We start from the raw sequence: 21,670 nt of genomic DNA on the forward strand, positions 1-21,670 counted from the left end.
TCTAGTTTTCAAATATTGCATCTTATTGTAAATGTCATTTTAATCATATGTAAATTTCGACTCCGGTAAAGAAGTAGGGGACTGGAAATAATAATTGCATTATTATTATTATTCTCGTGTTAGATACATCAAAAAAAGAAAACAGTTACAATAATTTCAAGTAACATTTAAATAATCTTGGACCAATACAACGCTACTTCGAGTCCTCTCTTCGTAGCTCGATGCAGGTCATCTTGTGTGCACAAAGATGGACACAGCGGACACTGAAGCATATGCTGGATGGTTTGATCTTCTCCGCAGTCACACTTGGTGTTGTCGCCATTGATGAAGCCCCATCTTGCAAAATTATCTTTGTACCTTCCTACTCCTGATCTCAACCTATTGAGAGATTTCCAGATTGTCCAGCTCTCATTGCAACCGGGTGGCAAACGTTCCTCAACCGCCATCTGCTCAGAGCCTTGGGGGATCTTCGTCTTCCATAGCTGTATCCTTGCCTTTTCAGCTGGTACTATAAGTTCCTGAGATGTTCGTAGGAAGCTCTTCCTAGATTTCAGTCTCTGTACTGGAAGCTCATGTCCATGATGTAGATGAGTACTTCCGTGCTTAACCTTTGTGCTTTCCTTATTTGCAGCTACTTCTCTTCGCACACCGGGTGGTGCTATCCCTGCAAGACGATAGAGTTTTTCAGCTGGAGTAGACTTTAGACAACCTGTAACAAGTCTGCAGGTCTCGTTAAGTGTTATGTCTACCTGTGTGGCATGAGATGAATTGTACCAAACAGGGCAGGCATATTCCGCTGCAGAATAACATAGTGCCATGGCGGAAGCACGAATAGTTTTTGGTTGACTGCCCCATTCTGATCCAGATAATTTATGTAGAAGATGATTCCTTGTGGAAACGTTTAGTGTTCATGCAGTGTTTCTTGAATGTAAGAGCTCTATCGAGCGTCACTCCTAGGTATTTTGGAGTTTCACAGTATTGTAACTCAACACCAGACCACACTATATGCAGCTTACGATGAGCTTCCCTATTTTTCAGATGAAAGGCACAAACTTGTGAGAGGATTGGTGCCAGCACACTTCCTTGAGGTAAACCGTTTCTTTGTGTCCTCCACCGACTGCGCTGTCCTTGGAAGTCCACAAAAAACCTACGGTTCTGAAGAAGGGTTGCGATAAATCTGGTTATCTTAATATCCTTGGTCAGATTGTAGACTTTAACCAACAGAAGTTGATGGTTGACGGTGTCATACGCTGCAGTCAAATCTACAAAGACTACACCTGTCACCTTGTGTCTTTCAAAGCCATCCTCAACGAATTGTGTAAGATTCAGTAGTTGTTCAGTGCAGCTCTTACCCGGACGAAATCCAGCTTGTTGTGGTATGAGGAGAGGGTCAATCATGGGTTGAATGCGATTTAGGATCATCCTTTCCAGTAATTTATATAGATGACACAAAAGGGTAACAGGTCTGAAGTCTTTAGGATAATTTCCTTCCTTGCCAGGTTTGAGCAATGCAATTACTCTACTTTTTCGCCATGTCTTTGGTATCTGACCTCTGCTCACACATCTATTGAAGAGTTGCAGAACCCATTCTTTGGTTTTAGGCCCAAATTTCTTTATCTGTTCTACTCGAATGTCATCTAGACCCGCTGATTTTCCATTTTTACATTCTTTGATGACTTTTTCCAACTCCAACATGGTGAAGGGGACATTGAGGTCACTTTTTTTTTCTTGAATCTTCCTCTGTATTTTTGGCCTTCGGATTATATTGGTTGCTTTCCCATTTAAGAGCAGTTGGTGTGCTATCTGATTTGCAGTGACATTGACATGTTGGGTAGTTTTCGTTGGATCATTGTTAAGGTGTTTCAATAATCTCCAGGCTTTATGGCTATCTCTCGTAAGATCTATACTTTCAATATATTTCATCCACTCCGTTTTGATGTTGTCAATGATGATATGAGATTGTTCCCAACTTCCACTGTCTTTTCTCCTAGGGGATTTTCTTCAAACAAAGTTGCATATTCCGTAAGCTGGGCAACAAGGTCTGAGGTAAGGCCAGGGACATACCACGTCCGACAGCCTCTAGGTATGGACTTTCTGGAGCATTTCTTTACGGCATCAACAAAAGTATCGTAACACTCTGGTGTTGGCTGGATGATGGACACTTCAGCATCTAACATCTCTGTAAACTTTGACCAGTTTGCCTTTTTGAAGTTATACCTCCTTCGGAATGGAACACTCTGTGGTCTGACTGCTGCATAAATCTGGCACATTATTGGTCTATGCTGCGTGTTAGGTATTGGGTTGCAGATATACTTTACACATTGTTGGCTAATATTATTACTGCTGAAAATCAGATCAGGCTTATATCCTCGTCTCCATCTACCACTGTTAAATGAAGCTGGTAGTTTAGCATCATGAATGAGAGTTAGGTAGTTTGCTTCTGCCCATTCTTGCACTGCTATACCACTCTCATCTTTGTATTCATAACCCCACACATTACTATGGCAATTGAAATCGCCAATTATTATTTTCGTGTGTTGATTCTGAAAATTGGAAGGATTACTAACAGTAAATTCAACTCCAGGTGGCTTATACAGAGAGGAGATGGTGCAGCTACCTACTTCTATAGTGAGGACTTCAATATCATTTTCCTCCGTGAAGGCTGTGGACTGAAGCTAAATATCAGGTCGGACAAATATGGCACTTCCGTACTTTTGGTGTGGCCGTTCAACAGCTAGACGCATTCCATTAATTTTTGATCTACGCATTTCACTACTTCTGTGTGTCTCCTGTATGCACAGTACGTGGCAATTGTGTTGACTGCATAGATTTTGTAACAGTTCCTCTTTTGTTGAAGATATACCTTCAATGTTAATAGAAATAATTGTTAACTGTGGTCCTGAAAAGGACCGTGAAGATGATGTTTCTGATGAGAAAGGATCAGCCGTCAGCACATTTCGTAATAATGTCTGACGTTGTCCAGGGTACACCCGAAATGTTGATTTTTAGTGATTTTGTGGGTAATATTGGTAATAATTGCACATAAGAAGTATGAGGATGTATTCATTATAGCCATCTTTGTTTCCAGAGATTTTATGGTATAGACTGTTTACTTTGACTTTACAGCAAAGCATGGAACTTCAGATAGGTGAGGGAAGCATGGAAGTTACAATGCAAAGCATGGATGTTTCAACATAAAGCATGGAAGTTACAGTGCAAAGATAGGTTACAGCTATTAAATTTTATATTTTTTTCTTGCCGTACGGGCAGCGGTGATAGTTAAGAGCCTCTCGAAGAGAGTGAGGCCCCCAAAGGGGGCCACTGTTCTCATGACAGAGCTTAGTCTGGATTTTGCAGAGATAAATTATGGCTACCGGTACTAAATTATATTTTTTTCTTGCCGTACGGGCAGTATGCGCCACGGCGATAGTTAAGAGCCTCTCGAAGGGAGTGTGGCCCCCAAAGGGGGCCACTGTTCTAATGACAGAGCTTGGCCTGAATTTGCAAAGATAAGTTACAGCTACTAAGTTAGAGGAGTTGTAACATGCATGCTTTATGTTGTAACATGAATGCTTTATGTTGTAACATGCATGCTTTGCATTGTAACTTCCATGCCTTCCTCACCTATCGTAATTTCCATGCTTTGTTGTAAAGTTAAAGTAACCGGTCTATACATTTCTGGAAACTAGTGATGGGTTGCGACTGGAATCACGAAGAGTCGATTCCATATCCCTGGGGAATCGGGTACCCGATTCCGGAATCGATTCCGAGCAACTGGTAGCACCATCTGTGATAGGGATACGTAAACATGTGCAGCACGAATGTGTTCTGTAATGTGAGTTCATTTTGGTTTATAACCAGGTCACTTTACAAGACATGCCTGCTCTGATCAAAATTAAGAAAACCAAAATCTCTTTATTTGCAAATGAGGCATTTACGCTAACAAGTTTTTCTGTTAAACACACAGCTCATCCTTAATAAATGTATATTGTTTACAAAATTCTACTTGTAATATCTCCCGTACTTACAAACATAGTCAACTCATGTGGAATTACTTCAAATAATACTATACAACTGGTATGAGATTAAAATTTACATTGCATTTATTTATTTTTTTACCCAGTTTGGAACCCAAGTCACATAACGACCTGCTGCGTCTTAACCAGAGCCCCTTTTGCCACCACTTTTCAGAGTTCCTGAAGGGCCTTCACAGCTACCGTAGCGGTCCCAGAGCCCTGGTTGTCCCCACTGTACTTCACCCATACAGGCAGTCCCGTAGTTCGGCTGTCCAAACTCCATAGACCAGGGGATGGAATTAATTTATTCACACACATTTTTTATTTAAAATAACCTGCGCTGGTCAAATGCCCTCTAACATTTCATTTATTTTCTCTGTTGCTGTTTATTCTCTTCTTGAATATCTGTACAGATTTTGGAGAAGGGTCAAATACTACCCTGGTAAACTGTTCCACTCCTTCACGCCCTTCCCAATGAATGAAAATTTACCCCAATTGCTTCTGCTAAAATTCCTTCTAATTTTATACTTGTGGTCAGTTCTGCCATTATAATTATTTTCCAACTGAAGCCCCTCACGGATTTCTCCCCATGCTTCTTCTCCTGTATAGGCTCTATATAATCCTAGTCTAGTTTTCTCCCTTCTCTTACTTAAAGTTTCCCACCCAAGTTCTTCTGACATTTCTGATACACTACTTTTCCTCCTGAAATCCCCTGTTACAAATCTTGCTGCTTTCCTTTGCACACTATCTATTTCTTTTATTAGGTATTCTTGGTGAGGATCCCAAACACTGTTTGCATATTCCAATAATGGACGAACCATACTTAAGTCACTTTTTAAATTTTAATTCTTTGCCAGATTGTGCCGAAAGCCTGCAGTCTAATATCTTGGAACTTGAAAATAGGTGCATTGAGTATGGTATGAAAATTAGCCTCTCGAAGACTAAATTGATGTCGGTAGGTAAGAAATTCAACAGAATTGAATGTAAGATTGGTGATACAAAGCTAGAACAGGTTGATAATTTCAAGTATTTAGGTTGTGTGTTCTCCCAGGATGGTAATATAGTAAGTGAGATTGAATCAAGGTGTCGTAAAGCAAATGCAGTGAGCTCGCAGTTGCGATCGACAGTATTCTGTAAGAAGGAAGTCAGCTCCCGGACGAAACTATCTTTATATCGGTCTGTTTTCAGACCAACTTTGCTTTACGGGAGCGAAAGCTGGGTGGACTCAGGATATCTTATTCATAAGTTAGAAGTAACAGACATGAAAGTAACAAGAATGATTGCGGATACAAACAGGTGAGAACAATGGCAAGAGGGTACTCGGAATGAGGATATAAATGCTAATTTAGGAATGAACTCGATGGATGAAGCTGTACGCATAAACCGGCTTCGGTGGTGGGGCCATGTGGGGCGAATGGAAGAGGATAGATTACCTAGGAGAATAATGGACTCTGTTATGGAGAGTAAGAGAAGTAGAGGCAGACCAAGATGACGATGGTTAGACTCGGTTTCTAACGATTTAAAAATAAGAGGTATAGAACTAAATGGGGCCACAACACTAGTTGCAAATCGAGGCTTGTGGTGACGTTTAATAAATTCATAGAGGCTTGCAGACTGAACGCTGAAAGGCATAACAGTCTATAATGATAATGTATGTATGTATCCTTTAAGTAGCCTCATTATGACATGTAACGATCTGTATGCTTTCCCAACAATGTGCAAATTACTTTCAAATCTCGCACCTAAGTATTTGCACTTGCCATCTTTTGGGATAGCTATCTCATCCAAAGGATATTCAAATTCAGTTTTAAAGCTCCTGTTTATAAATGTTGCAACAGTTGATTTGCCTCCATTAACCTTCATATTATTTACTTCAACCCATTGTTGGATACTCTCAGAGTCCCGTTGTAATTCTGAACAATCCTCAATGTTATTTATTTCCCTATAAGCAATTATGTCATCTGCATACAATCTTATTTTTGATGTTATGTTATTCCCTAAATCATTTGCATATAATAAGAAAAGGAACGGACCGATTTTACTACCCTGTTCAATTCCCTTCCAAACTTTCTCTTCCTGTGATATATTATTTCCTACTCTGACTTTCTGAACCCTTGAATTTAGAAATGTTCTTATCCAACGTATAACCCTTACGTCCAATCTTATTCCCTCCAATTTCTTTAATAATATTCCATGTTCCACTCTATCAAAGGCTTTCGAAAGATCTATGGTTATGCAATCTAACTGGCCTCCTGAATCCAACTGATCTGATATGTCCTGCTGAAATCCCACCAGTTGTGCCTCACAAGAAAATTTCTTTCTAAATCCATACTGACTCCTCATGAACCATTTTTTATCATCATATATCCCTCTGATGTACTTTGCTATTAAATTCTCCAGTATTTTACAAAGTATACTGGTCAGGCTGATTGGTCTGTAGTTTGCTGGTTTCTTTTTTATCACCCTTTCCTTTATAAATAGGTATTATTACAGATTCATTCCTTTGGTATTACACTATTATTTATGACATAGTCAAAGAGAAATCTTAAATAAGGCACTATGTACCACCCCATTGTCTTTAATACCTCCCCAGTAATTTGATCACTTCCTGCTGCTTTTCCTTGTTGAAGCAGTTGGATTTATCTGTAAATATCTTCATTTATGAATGAGAAGCTTCTTGTTTCTCTATGTGTTTCTCCCTCTCTATCTTCTGTTACAGTTTCCAACTCCTGACAATCTTCTACTGAATCTCTGAATTCCCTACTAAATAGATTTGATTTCTCAATATCTGTTGAATAGTGTTCACCCCCTTCTCTCACCATTGTAGGAATTTGGATTCCTTTTCCTTTTTGATTCCTAATATATGAATACAGCTTTTTCCATTTCCCTTTGTGTTCATTACCCTCTTGAAGTATGCCATTCATATAATTCTCTTTTGCTTCCTTTTTCACTCTATTCAACTCCCTCATTAGCTGTTTTCTAGTTTCTCTATTCTCCCTACCCTCTTTGATTTTCCTGTTTACTACTCTACATTTTCTTTTTAATTTTCTTATTTCCCTTGTATAATAAACAGGGTCTGAGGTCATTTTACCCTTCTTAATAGGTACAAATGCCTTTGCTGGCAGGACCTAGTGTTTACAGTGCACTATGTCTTCTGGCATGGGCTAGAGCAATTTTGTTACTTTCATTGATCTGTCTCTGTCTTATCCTTGGCTTTGACAATATGAAAGTGACTGAGGTATGAGCGATGCTAGTAATGCCATTCCATATGCAGCCTGTCCCTGCTGATTAGTGTGAAAACGTTGCTCATAGGGTCGGTTGGTGCATGCATTTCAGTGGGCTTGGCAGACTGATATGTAATAGCAACGTCTGGCTCGGTGAGGAAAGCAACGGGAAACTATCTCACTCCTCATTTCCCTAGTACGCCTCTTCAGCAATGCCTAGGCCATCTATGACAGCTGATGGCAGAGCTGTTGAGGATCCAACCAGCCTTAGGGCTGAAGACTGAACATACATACAATAGGTACAAATCTCTTCTGTCCTTCCCAAATGATTCCTTTAAATTTAGCCCAAAGTGTATCCACATTATTCCCTTCACTTATCCAACAACTGAATTGTGATTTAAGGTAAGTCCCAAATTCATCAACTTTAGTTTTTCTGTATAATTTCTTGTCTTGTGTGACCCTCTTATTAAGCATTTTTGGTATGAGTCCTATATCCATTATTGCAGCCTTATGGTCACCTATTCCTTCAGTTACCTGTTTTATCAACAATTTCCCATGGTTTAACCAAGAATACATCTAGCAAGTTATTGAGATGAGTCGGTTCTTGTACTACTTGTGTAAATCCTCCCTCCCAAATTAACTTATTCACTTGCAGCTCCATTCCATTCCATTCAACTTCAGGCAAGTTTAGACCTCCCCCACTTATTACCATATCATTATTATTGTTTTTATGAGTATAATCTATTATTTTCTCAAATATTTCCATGTCTCCTTCCTCTCTTCAAGGCCTATATGTTCATGTAATTCCCACCTCCTTCATATTATCACAAACTAATTTTATCCCTAATATTTCATCCCTTTCATCAGTAAACCATTCATGTGAACAATAAGTTTCCTTCACCAGAATAAACTAAAGACTTTAATATTACTTATCTAGACTCACAGAGCGCGCTGATGCTATGCGGAGAATTGAATATATTTGCGCATCGCCATGCATTTCGAATGCATGTTTAACACGTGGTGCTGTTTACAGTTCCTTGTGTGTTTTTCATGGTGATTCCTATCGGTTAGCGGATCGGTGGTTGTGTTATGTGATAATTTATAGTACTGGCAACTATTTTTAGTAATAAGTGCGTGCTTTCATTGATCGGCGATATTAAAGGAGAGTAGGCCTAAGTTAAGCCGTACGCCTAAGTACGTAGTGGAGAACTATTCACGATGATGGCCTCTTGTGCAGCTTTCAATGGTACAATTCGCTATCAGAAAGCATCTGGTATTTCTTTTCACAAGTGAGTAGAAATTGAAATGTTATAAAATTACCATAATCGAGAATGGACTGTAGAGTGGTGGATTCAGGGATGTATGGTCGTGGCATTCTCAATGTTTAGGCTACTTCTTCTTCTTGGCGTTTTTCATTTCATTAAGGACAGGTTTTAAGATCTAAATATCTATTCTGAAGAAAAACGCATATTTTGTTCTTACAGACTGTGTACCCTTGTTAAAATTTCGATAAACAAGGACCTAGAATCTGGAAAATATGATTGATAAAGCTTGATAAAGCCATCTATTTTTACGTCAAAGTATGGCTTCAAATTATTAACAAATACCATTATCTGTGTTTTCACATCTCCTTTATAATAGAATTGTTAAGTATGCTGTTCCAGAGAAGTTTGCTAGGCTGACTCCTACTTTGCACTAGAAAACACTAATCAAATTACATGTTTAACTGTTATATTCATCTATGCTTGATATTCAAGCTCCTTTACCTTCTTCCTTATTTGAATCATAATGTTCCTGTAATATAAAAGTTAGAATGCATTTTCAATTTTAATTTGTGCTCAGAAAGTCTTTTAGTTCGAGTTTATAAAATCAGTAGGCCTAATATTGGTATTTAAGATGAGAATAGTATGAGAGGGAATTTTGCATAGTCGATGTAGGCTGTGCCATTTATTATTGATGAATTAGGACCTGGGAATTGCTAAGTTTCCCTGATGCTTGGAATGCAACAGTATCAAACGCTTACCGGAGATTAATGTGAAGGAACACAGAGACTTTCACACCTCACGGTCCACTGGTACTGTTCAGACCTCAGGATTATTGCTCTGTATAATTTCTGCGAGGCTTTTGATTTAAAATTAGTACAGTAGTTTTGGTTTGCGAACTGACGGGAATTTCCGTACGGATCTTTTGCTTTCTAATGTGGCGCCTTTTTAACATTTTATTTTGGATGTATCTGATGACTGTTCTTACCGGGTTATCCTGTGTCGCAGGAATAAAAATAACCTGTCGACAGGTGTTTTCATTCGTGCGTAATGTAAGTTAATGCATGAATTCCATACTACGGTCTCCTCGGCGATCTGTGGAGTGCCCGCAACATGGCGGTATGCGCATGGGCAGCTCTTCCCCAGTCACACGCTACTGCGCAGCCAGCGGTGTAGAGCCTTGGAATAAACAAGCCCCTCCCATTTTATCTCCTCGGTGTCTACGATAGACTGTATATCCTTCTGGGAATACTTCTCTATTACCCACCCCTTCTCTCAACCATGATTCCACTCCTATCACCACATCAGTCCCATAAGATTCCATCATTGTACTGTCCTGGAGTAATACACTCTAATGCGACTGTAATTTGATCAGAAAATATGATTCTCTGTTTGAAACTAATCAAATTGTATGGATTGTAAACAAATCAAAACTTGTATGGGGATTATGACATAATATAACACTACTATTTCAACAAAATACAATTGTACTAAAGAGACAACCTTAACTAATGTTAAGCTGTGATAAAAACAAAAATAGTAATTCTGACAGTTTCTCATAATAATATTTAGCAGTAGTATGAACGCTTTTCTTCTTCCTCTTCTTCTTCTTCTTCGTTTTCTACCACTGTTCCCATATCTGCGGGGTCACGAGTGCGAAGTGTATCGCACATGTTGATTTGGCCTGGTTTTACAACCAGATGCCCTTCCTGACGCCAACCCTGTATGGAAGGATGTAATCACTGTTGCATAATCCTGGGTTGGTTGGTAGTGTAGTGTGTTGTCTGAATATGAAGAGGAAAATGTTGGGACAAACACAGACACCCAGTCCTCTGGCCAAAAGAATTAATCAGTGGCGATTAAAATCCACCATCCGGCCGGGAATCGAACTGAATCGAAGGCCTCAACGCTGACCATTCAGCCAATGAGTCAGTAGCACAAAATGTTCATTGCAAATTAAATGTAACGAAAGACAGGTATGCTATGAAACAAGTTGTGTACTTATTAAAAATGTGATTCAATTCCACAGACTTTATACGTTTATACTAGCGATATTTGAAAACTGCATTAGAAAAATACATTGTAAGCATAAATAACAATGTTGATCGCTACTCCCAGCGTCGAAATGTATTATGTGATATCCAGACTATCAGGATAAACTGTTATTTCATTATTATGATGCATAATTCATTTGTGACAACCAATAAGACATTTCACTGTATACAAAAGAAATAGTAAATATTGCACGTTCGAATTTTCCCCACTTATATACTGAAGACTCACTCTAGTGAGTGTGCCAGCACACTCTGGTGACGTCATCAGGAACCGATTCCTCTCATGCGACATTGAGTGTGATCGCGGAGTTGTAGGAAACTATTCTCACGATTCCAGGTGTCATTCGTGCATATCACAACTGGAAACAAAGATGGCTATCATGAATACATTCTCATACTTATTATGTGCAATTATTACCAATAATTCCCACAAAATCACTAATAATGCAACATTTTGGGACCTAATAATATTCAAAATGGGGTCCTGAACACATGTGAGTAATTTCCAATGCAATATTATTATTATTTCCAGTCTCCTACTTCTTTACCACTGTTGTACATTTTAATACATCTTTAGCATTAGACACTTCCTCTATCTGGACATTATACTTCTAACCAACAATCTTTACATACTGGACTGAATACTTCTGGCTTTTGAAGATCCTCATATACACCCTCCCCTTGTTCATTAATGATTCTTGGAATGATGCTTCTTGGAACCTGTTTCCGCCTTAAAATACCTATACATACCCTTCCATTTTTCACTTAAGTCTGTATGACAGCCAATTATGCTTGCCATCATGTTATCCTTAAATGACTTCTTTTCTAAATTCAATTTCCTAGTAACATCCTTCAATTTCTCCTTACTTCCACAGCCATTTCTAACTACTTCTTTCCAGTCTGCACCTCCTTAATCTCTTTATTTCTCTATTATAATAAGGTAGATCTTTGCCCTTCCTTACTTTACTTTTTAAAAACTCTCTCATGCCTGGTTTATCAGCAATATTTTACTGCTTAATAGTCCTACTTTTGCGAACTGCCTTTCTATCACATTTATTTCTTAACTACGACATAAACAGCTTCATGATCACTAATACCATCTATTATTTCAGTTTTTCTCTAGAGCTCATATGGTTTTATCAGCACCTTCTCCAGGATATTCTTCCCTCTAGTAGGTTCCATCACTTTCTGAATCAGCTGTCCTTCCCATATTAACTTACTTGCCATTTGTTTTCATGCTTCCTGTCATTCACATTACCTTCCCAATTGACAATTGATAAATCGAGATCTCCCACTTTAATCACATTCCTTTCCATATAGTTTCCTACATAGGTGGTCTGTACACTCCAAAGACATCAAGTTGTCTATTATCTTTAGTAATGAGCCTTACACCTAGAATTTTATGTTTGTCATCTTTAACATATTCATAGCTTACAAATTCTTCTTGCACTTGAATGAATACTTCCCTTCCCACCATTCCTATCTTATCTCTATGATACACTCTTCTGTTCCGTGAGAAAATTTCTGCATCCATTATATCATTTCCCAGCTATGATTCAACTCCTATTACTATATCTAGTAAGTATATATTATTTCATTCTATTCCTTTCTTTTCAGTACTTCTGCAGTTTAAAACAAACATTTTTATATCATCCCTACTTGTCTTCCAGATCCCTGTAACCCTTCCAAACAAATTTCCTAACTGATACGTACCCTGGCAGTTTATGTGAAGGCCTGGTTTATGACGTCACCGCTTACGGCTATAGCGAGTGCCATCGCGTTCTTAATGCATTAGTATCAATGAGCTAGTATGCTATAGTCAATTACTTACTCATCAGTAGAAGTTAAGAAAAAACCAAAATTATTGTACATAAAATACTAAACTTGTCAATTATCAGTCATATTTTTTGTCACATGAAGGGAGGGGCTATAAAAGAACATAAATATTGTATGTCTCCCAGTCATAAGACATAGCCTTGCATGGTTGTTAGGAAAGAATACCTGACCATCCAGCCCACCTTACATCACTGCCTGCAGGGTTGCTTTGGTTACACTAACGAGGGAACACATACATGTGTTACACTCGGATTCGGTTGAAATTTGGTAGGAATATTCGTGGGAGTCAGTAGAATGCTAAGGTGAAAACTGCATGTGCCCAGTGCAAGTTTAAATGCCAAATTGAACAAATAAATAGTCGTAAAATTAGAAGTGCCACAGGAGTATCAGGGTGTGGCGGAGAGGTAGGGAGGAGTGAAGCAGCGGACGTGTACCAACCGGGCTGCGTCGAGCTGCGCCAGCAGCCAGGCAGCGTATAGTTAGCATATTCCCCGTAACTTCATGATCAGATGTGCAAAATATAAATATGAAAACAGCACATGAAACAAGTATACAAAGGACGATGTTTGAACAACGATGCCAATAAGGTTTGAAAAATTACAATGAGTAACAAGAACTCGGGTGTGAATTTTTCAAACCTTATTGGCATTGTTGTTCAAACGGCGTCCTTTGTACACTTGTTTCATGTGCTGTTTTAATATTAAGTTTTGCACATCTGATCGAGAAATTAAGGGGAACATGCTAATTGTATGCTGCCTGGCTGCTGGCGCAGTTCGACACAGCCCGGTTGGTTCACGTCCGCTGCTTTGCTCCTCCCTACCTCTCCGCTACACCCTGATACTCCCATGGCAGTTCTAGTTTTACGACTATTTATTTGTTCAAGTTTGGTGTTTAAACTTGCGCTGGGCACATTCAGTTTTCACCTTCGCATTCTACTGTCTCCCACGAATATTCCTACCAAATTTCAATCAAATCCAAGTGTAACACATGTATGTATTCCCTCGTAAGTAGGTTGGCTACAAAAATAATAGCATATACTGTCTCGAAAATGCATGGGTTGCTATGGTTACACCAAGTAGGTTGGTTGCAAAAATAATAGCATAATATCTCTTGAAAAAGCATGGCTTTCCTAGGAGACAGTGCTACTACCACTATCCAGCAGCTCTCAGTTATATCTACTTAGAGCTGTCGTCTGCACCGGTTGGCTGATATGACATAATACCTTGAACGAGAGATCTCAAAATTTCACTTGTACACGAAAACGTATTGCTTTCAAGTTTTAACCCTTTCCCTGTCCATCTAAAATGCTGTAGTACTGCTAAAATTACCAACCTAAACTAAGGTAAAATGTAAGGTCTTACTGAAAATTTTGCATCATCTCAGTTTTTAATCTAGATAGATGAATTTTTTTCATGATTCAGGTTATATCCATGTATATATCGTTTAATTTACTTTGTTAGCATGTATGTCTTTATATTAAAGAAGTTAATGAATTATTAATTTCCAATTTCTGTAATTAATTTTGGGAATTTGAATTTGTATTTGGCATAGTAATAATTGTATCGTATACATGTTAATGTCACTGTTAGAATAACTAAACTGTGTTGTCTTTTAATGTTAAAAGTTTTAAATCTCTATGTTTAAAACTGTCCAAATGATTTTGGTTTTTGCAATGGAAAATTGAGGTTAGGTTCGCCATCATGGTGACTTGCATTTCGCTTGTTAATATTAAGATAATTGTCATCTTCACTTTCGACAGTATCAGTAGTAGTAGTAGTAGTAGTAGTAGTAGTAGTAGTAGTAGTAGTAAGAGGAGATATAACACCATTAGGCCTAATGTCTGTCACATGAACTGTTATTATCTTTCTCACTGTTTTCATCACTAGGAGATATAATATTTTCACTTCCTAACAATGTTGCCTGAATGTATTTTCAACACAAGTACTCCAAATAATATTTTACCATCTTACAGTCCAAAAAATTGCAGTGTAATACGCAAAAACAAGCTAAATGCAATACTTTGCATTTAATAAACTTATATGTGATAAAATTCAATTTTGGGTCCGTATTGAAAGTATTTGTATTAAATAACACTAGTATGATTTCATTGCTCTCCCACCTATTCAATACAATACAATCTTAAAAGTTAGGACTTTGTCCTTATCAAAATGTTAACATAAAATTAATACATTGGATGGTACATGTTTTGCCTACCAATAGTAGGCATCATCAGCCATTTTTTACCTTAGGAATAGATCAGGTACCTGATTGGGAATGACTTATGAATACTGTTAAAAACTGTGTCTTGTAAAATGGATTGGAGATTGTTAAACAACTATTGCAAAATAAAAGTTGGTATACTATTAGTTAACAATATTGTGTTAATATTTGAGTCTAAAAACATGACAATTTTTTGAAGATTACTACATAGGTGGTTGGTTCTTGATATTAAAAGATATTACAATAAAGATAAAAATCAGAAAGCACATTCCATTTAATTGTCAAATGGTGTTAACAACTTGAGGAAAGTTGAGCATTGGTGATGGTTGTTGATTCTTGAAGTTAATAGATATTGATTTTCATTTATATGCTTATAAATTTTGAGGAATTTTCATATGGCTTGGTTCTTTTTAAGATAATATTAGTTGGAATGCTGGTGCCGTAGGCTATATTGAAGTTGTGTAGACGTCATTAGGCTATCCTCTTTGATGTAGTATTTGTAGGAAGAGTTCATGATAGGTGTGGCTCTTTGTTGTTGAACGTGTTGAGGTGAGCGTACTAGTCGAAAAGTGACGTTGTTGCCAGTCGGTGGGTAGCCAAGTGTGTGAAGACTTCACAAATACAACACGCAAAGTAAGAGCTCGACGACTGCCAGTTGCTCTAATGCTCTCGACATAAGTTAACATCTCAGTGGTCAAAGGGAATTTCATATATATATACATTACTTAGCCAACTGTACATATGCTATTGTCTCCAAATTACAGTTAAGTCATGAAAAATTACTGTAACAAATTTACATAGAGCTACAGGCCATGCAACCATATTTCCTTTCAATTCGCTTAGACATACATACATTCTATTTTATTTTTACATTTTAAAAAAATTAGAGATTAGGTATGTACAATGACAACTATATGCATACTGTAATTACATAAATTCTATATTATAAATATCCACATGCACATTAACATGAAATCACATATGTGTTACTTTCTGTAATTTGACATTTTTCTTTTTTGTTGAGATTTATGGGAACTATTTGTTTTGTTTACAAAGGCTTTATTGAGGACTACAAAGTATTTAGGGGCCAACAAGAAATAACAGTTGTCACACATACCATCTACACTAACTTGTGTTTGACAGCATGAGTCCTGCTAAAATTACTACTCATACTTACTTTTCTTTATTTTTTGGAAATCTGTAGAAGGATTTTGACACATTTTGCTGTCTGCAATTATTACATCCATATATAGCACAAATACTACCTCTTCCAGCCTTTTGTCCATAAAGTAATTAAATATTATTCCATAGCTCACTGTGCTGTCCTTTAAAATTTTACATTTGACTTTGTATTACTTCACAGCTGTTCAGGTCCAGTTGTTAGTGTGCACCTCTAGCCACCGGAGCGAATGCAATAAATTTCATTGCTAGGCATGTATTGATGGGATGACTTACTTTTTTAATGAAGTTTGCTAACAATATATTGATCAGGTGGGAGAATAAATTAAAATGTGTAAAACAAATGTAAGCCCCTGGAGTAAGTCACAGTTGCTGTCTTAAGTTTTGTGGTTATCTCACTGATTTAAAAATGAAACTGAATTAGAATATTCATGAAATGAAATGTTCAATCGTCAGACTATGTACTCACGCTTAGTGCTTATTTCATTACTTACACATACAATTTTTTGATGGGCACCAACTACAAATAAATATAACAATAATAGAATGAGAATCTTGAATATTTCTAGTGTCTGGGCTTACTTTGACAGCATTACATATAGGTTCTAGGAAAAGGACATTGAAGTTTGGTTTCCCCATTAAAATTTGAGGTTATCTGATCTACTATTGAAATAAAACAGTTAATTGTAATATATTCTTTAAATTTATAATTGAAGTGGCAAGAGTTGTTGTGATAATATAAAATTTTGAAATTACAGCTGAAAGAAACTCTAGGCCTTAAATTGGAAATCCTCTTGACCGGACATTTAAAAGTTGTACAAGAAAATCATTGTTATATATACTTTTTAGAATAGCAAAAAAACTATGGGTGTTGTATTACTACAGCAGTACTAAATGAATGGTATCCCCAGATCACCATTGCATCCAGGTATTAAAAACTATTTATTTACTCATGTACTTTGAATTACGCTTATTGGGCTGTTACTTGATCATTAAGATCAGGCCGTTGTTTGCTGTTATCTTCCCTTACTCGCCATACTCAAAAGAAAATGTTTATTTGTATCTATCAAAATAATTTTAAAATATTGTCACAGAAGATGTAAAAGATAAGGGAATTCTCATGTAAATTGTGGAATTCTACATTCAGCTTCACTCACGTTGTCAAAACAGACGATATTCAGCACTTTGGAAACCATAAATGCCAGATTTACCATTCTTCTGTGCTACTGAGAGCAGTAAATGTGCTGACTTCTGGACGATAATAATCAGTCTTCATTTTTGAAAGCTGTTCTATTCATTAGTTAATCCTATGTGGTATGAGATCACCTGCAAGTGAATAATTTTGTTTGTCCTCTAAATTGCAATCTCCATACTTCTTCTTATAGTTATCATTTTTTAACTTAACCATCATATATAATATTTTTTTAAACCCACTTGCAGTTACAAGATGATCATAATTCATACACCATTTCAAAGAGCACATTTGGAGTGTTAAGAATAATTTTAAAATAAATTTTCTGTAAAACGCACATCCTGTTACCTCCTTTATCTTGTATATGCTTGTGCAGACGAATGTATTATCATCAGTGGATTTTCTCCACAGCTAAAGGGCTAACATGCTGTCTTTTGGTCCAAAGGGTCCCAGGTTCTATTCCTGGCTGGTTCAAGGATTTTAAAGTTTGTTGATTAAATCTTTTGCCGTGGAGACTAGGTGTTTATTCCATCCTCATAATTTAGAATTTATCTTAAGTAGGCCCCATCCTCACAGATATGCAGGTCGTCTATGGAGTGTCAACTCAAAAGACCTGCACATGGCCTCTCTGGAGGCCACACACCAATATTCATTTACTATTATTGCACTAAAGTAGAAATGAAGGTATTGTCGCGGCCACCAAATTAGGCGGATCAGAGAAATTACACTGTTGCCAAGGATATGTAGCAGCTGGCAAAGAAATGTCTAACTGAACACATCATTTCAGAGCGCAAAGCAAGTTGTTCTCCCTCAAGCTCCTGATGTTACTTCATATAATGTTTCGAAACAAATTATACTACAAGCTTCAGAAAAGACTGCTGATTTCAGTGGTGTAACTATTTCCCATATAAACCACTTTAAATAATTAAAAATAAAATCTTGAACGAGTAAATTTAAATCAGGAGGATCATGTATTGAAAATTTCAGTAAGCAGCCAAGTTTTTATTTCTTCAGCCAATAAAATTTTGACTGTGGGAAAAATGTAAAAATTCGCCTGACTAATATTTTTTATCTGAAACATATTTCCGTGAGTCTTATTATTTTCCTGGAAAATGGCCGGGGAGGTGATCATGTAAATGTCGCTTGCTGAGGCAGTTTGGGGCGTGCGCACCAGCACAGGCTGCAGGACGCCGTAATTACTTTCGGATTACATATTAATCTGTATCTGTTTTATTACATTATAACTTTAAATATTTGAATACTGTATATTGTACTGAGTGATATAGAAAAAGAACTACTTTAAAGAATAGGTTTACATTAATTTACAATGAAGTAAGAATCAGTTTCTAGCTTCAAGGCAGTCTAAGATTTTTTAGTCACTCTCATCACTCATCTCACTATCTGTCGAGTCGTCTTTTACACTGATGATGATGAATGGCTCCATTCTTTCGTCCCTTACGATTTCCTCGGCCCAATCATCTGTTTGAAGATTTTCAGTGCGATTAAAGCACTTTTCCCAGTCTGCAGCAGTCACACGGTCTATGGCTTCTGACGTGAGTTTTTCTGCGTCCTTTATTTTGAATGTCTTGTTTCTCTCTGCCACTTCTCTCTTGTCTTGAGCCCAAATCAATTCACAATCACTATCCATTTTTAACTGCACTTACGGTGCGAGCTCAACAGCTGCATGACAGGGAATGACTCGGGTAAGGTGGCTTGGAGCGGATGGGCTTCAGTTTGACAGCACTGCCCGATCAGCGTTGCCAATCCGTGCCCAGAGGTAAGCGACTCTCGACCATCTGTCGCTTCGCCGTTCCCATATCTGACGACAGCGCAGTTTTCCTCACCCGCCTAATTTGGTGGCCGCGACAATAGTCGGTTTGCAGCAGGTGTTGAGAATATTAATAATAATGTAATTTGCTTTACGTCCCTCTAACTACTTTTATGGTTTTCAGAGATGCCAAGGTGCTGGAATTTAGTCCCACAGGAGTTCTTTTACATGACAGTAAATCTACCGACACGAGGCTATCATATTTGAGCACCTGCAAATACCACCGGACTGAGCCAGGATCGAACTTGCCAAGTTGGGGTCAGAAGGCCAGCGCCTCAACCGTCCAAGCCTCTCAGTCCGGCGTTGAGAATATTAAACATATTCAAGTAGTTTACATCACACACTTCTCTATCAAGAGAGTCCTGTTATACCTTCACCTCTATCACAGTACTTCATGGATAAATTTCTAATTTGGTATATTTTCTTTTAGGTATATCTGATGGAGGAAATACCTATCAAAGAGGAAGCAGTTTGGCTGAAGGAAGAAAAAATTGATAATGTGAGTAAGGCTTCTTCTCTTATGAGAAACTTGTGTACAAGTCAATTGAAATTGGTCTGGGCATCCATACAGCAAAACCTTTTTTGGGAAACCATACCTTGCTTTGTGTTTTTTTATGCCAACTTATTATCAAACTCTTCTTTTCTCTGTTTGTTACTCTTGGTTAAATCACATGTATTAATGCAGGATGAAGGAACAGCAATGGAAGATCCTCTGGAAGATACCGTGGTTAAAACTGAACCTATCAAAGTAGAAGCTGTAGAAATCATTCAGGTAAGATACGATACTCGACAAATTATTCTTTAACAGTACATAAGGTAAGTGCAAGAGTTTAGTTGGAAACAGGAGGCCTCATATAAGTGTATATAAAAGAATGGCTGATTTACTCTATGGAATTGTGTAAGTGGGTATGAAAGCAAAAATAATCAAGAGACAGAGAGAGACAGGCATGTTATGAATGCAGATATTATAAAGTGAGATAGAGGAAAATTGTAACCAACACCAGATTTGTATATTCAGTAGATGAAGATGTACTGCTTTCCTTTAACATATGTTGTACAGTGCATTTTCTTCACTAGATCACTCTCCCTTGCCTTATACCATTTTGGCAATGCTATGTGGATTCTACATTTTGTGTTACATATGTATGAAAAGAAGTTGGATGTGGCACATGAGTAGTCTAAAATATTTATTATTGTCACCTGATGCCTTTGGCAATAAGATCCGTACAGTATCTTGTAGGGTAAACCATTCTGTAATCTAGGTTTGAGCCACTGTTGATCACATGTTTAGTACTGGTTAGTACAGATTTGGCAGCTACTGCTACAAGTTTAATGCTGAGATAAGCACAGCTTAAATATTTCCTTCTGATACTTGAGTTATTTTTTAGTGTAGAGAAACTTAATGTGAAACTACCTGTACATTTCTCACTGAACATGTAATAATATTACTCCCAGAATGTGAAGTTAACTGACTTAAAGATCTGCAATGTGAGTTAGGATATTCTTATCTGTAGTAAATTCTCTGAATTCTCCCTTTAATTTAAAAAAGTATTAACAATTAAATGACTGGCATAATGGGCAGACCTTTAAATGCTCATTAACAGGGAACGGATTTATATGTACTAATGATTATTGAAATATGTACATATATTTTTAGTTATTTTTATTGAAATATGGAATTATATATGGACTTAAAATTACACAAATAACATTCATTTCTATTTAATATCCAAGTTCAAAGAAGCTAAACAAAGTAGATCTACATGTAACATAATGTTGCACTTCTCATTTTAATATACTAGAAGAACACAGAATCTTTTATTCTCTGTTACCAAAACAATGGATTACAAAATGTTCTTTTAAGTGCTGGAAAGTGAATCTTCTCCTATTATTCTTAAGGACAGATTTATATTGACTGAAACTGCGTTCAACATCGGAAGAGGTAATGGGGGCATAATTCAACTTCACAATATCTGCTGGGGTTAAATCCAATGTTAATTTTACACTTAAATCTCCACACAGCATTGCAGCAACCTTTGTCATTTCTTCATATCCAGGGTTCTTTGAAAGTACAGTGGTTATCTTCATGTTTGCTACATCTGTAACTTTACCTGTACCACAATTTAGTTGTTCCACAGTTTTATTCACAGTTTCACAACTTTCAGAAAATGAGAGATGCAAGTTTTGGAGCCTTTTCAGTGTTTTTGTGATGCATGAAAAATTATGCAGAATGTAACATAAGTCATTTCTCACACTTGTATCGTAGACTACTGTTTTTGCAGCTTCGATTGAGGCTGCATCTTCCGAGTCCATGGCATGCAGAACGTTCTTAATAGAGTCTATATATTCAACATAATATTCAACCGCTTGCAGCCACGCACCCCACCTAGTTAGAATCAGCTTAGGCGGCAGTGGAATCTCTGGGTACATTTCTTTCAAAAGATGTACTCTTCTGTGGGCTTTGAGAAAAACATTTTTCACCTAGGAAATCAATAAATCTACTTTGGGGTAACTGCCTCTTACCAATTCTGCCACATGATTAAAGGCATGTGCTACACATGTTAAATGAGCCATCTTAGGATATACAACACATAATGCTTCTCCGGCTTTTATCATATAAGGTGCAGCATTGCTAATAAAATGTAACACTGTATTGTACTTAACGCATGTGGCCAGATTATACCCATAGCCTCACTGAACAGTTTTGCTATAGTTTTGTTATCGCACTTTTCTAAAACATCACAGTGTAAGAAAATCCGTTTACAATAATCTTCGCTTAACAATTGCCAATTAGCATGCTTTCTTGTCTGTTGTCTCATCACTGGAAACCCAAATTGGACCGTCCTTAATCTCTTTCCT

At 37.3% G+C, this 21,670-nt stretch overlaps 1 protein-coding gene across 2 annotated transcripts in view; it reads left to right on the forward strand.

Moving 5' to 3' along the window:
• The window catches only part of LOC136882382 (zinc finger protein 501), a 182,654-nt gene that overhangs the window by 2,852 nt on the left and 158,132 nt on the right, over positions 1 to 21,670 (forward strand). For both annotated transcript variants that reach the window (XM_067155018.2, XM_067155012.2), the window contains exons 2-3: positions 19,242 to 19,310; positions 19,497 to 19,583. In XM_067155018.2, coding sequence (XP_067011119.2) covers positions 19,251 to 19,310; positions 19,497 to 19,583 — 147 coding nt within the window. In that variant the 5' untranslated portion in view covers positions 19,242 to 19,250. The remainder of the gene's footprint in view (positions 1 to 19,241; positions 19,311 to 19,496; positions 19,584 to 21,670) is intronic.

Source organism: Anabrus simplex, chromosome 1 (genome assembly GCF_040414725.1).
Source record: "Anabrus simplex isolate iqAnaSimp1 chromosome 1, ASM4041472v1, whole genome shotgun sequence".
Taxonomy (NCBI): Eukaryota; Metazoa; Arthropoda; class Insecta; order Orthoptera; family Tettigoniidae; genus Anabrus; species Anabrus simplex.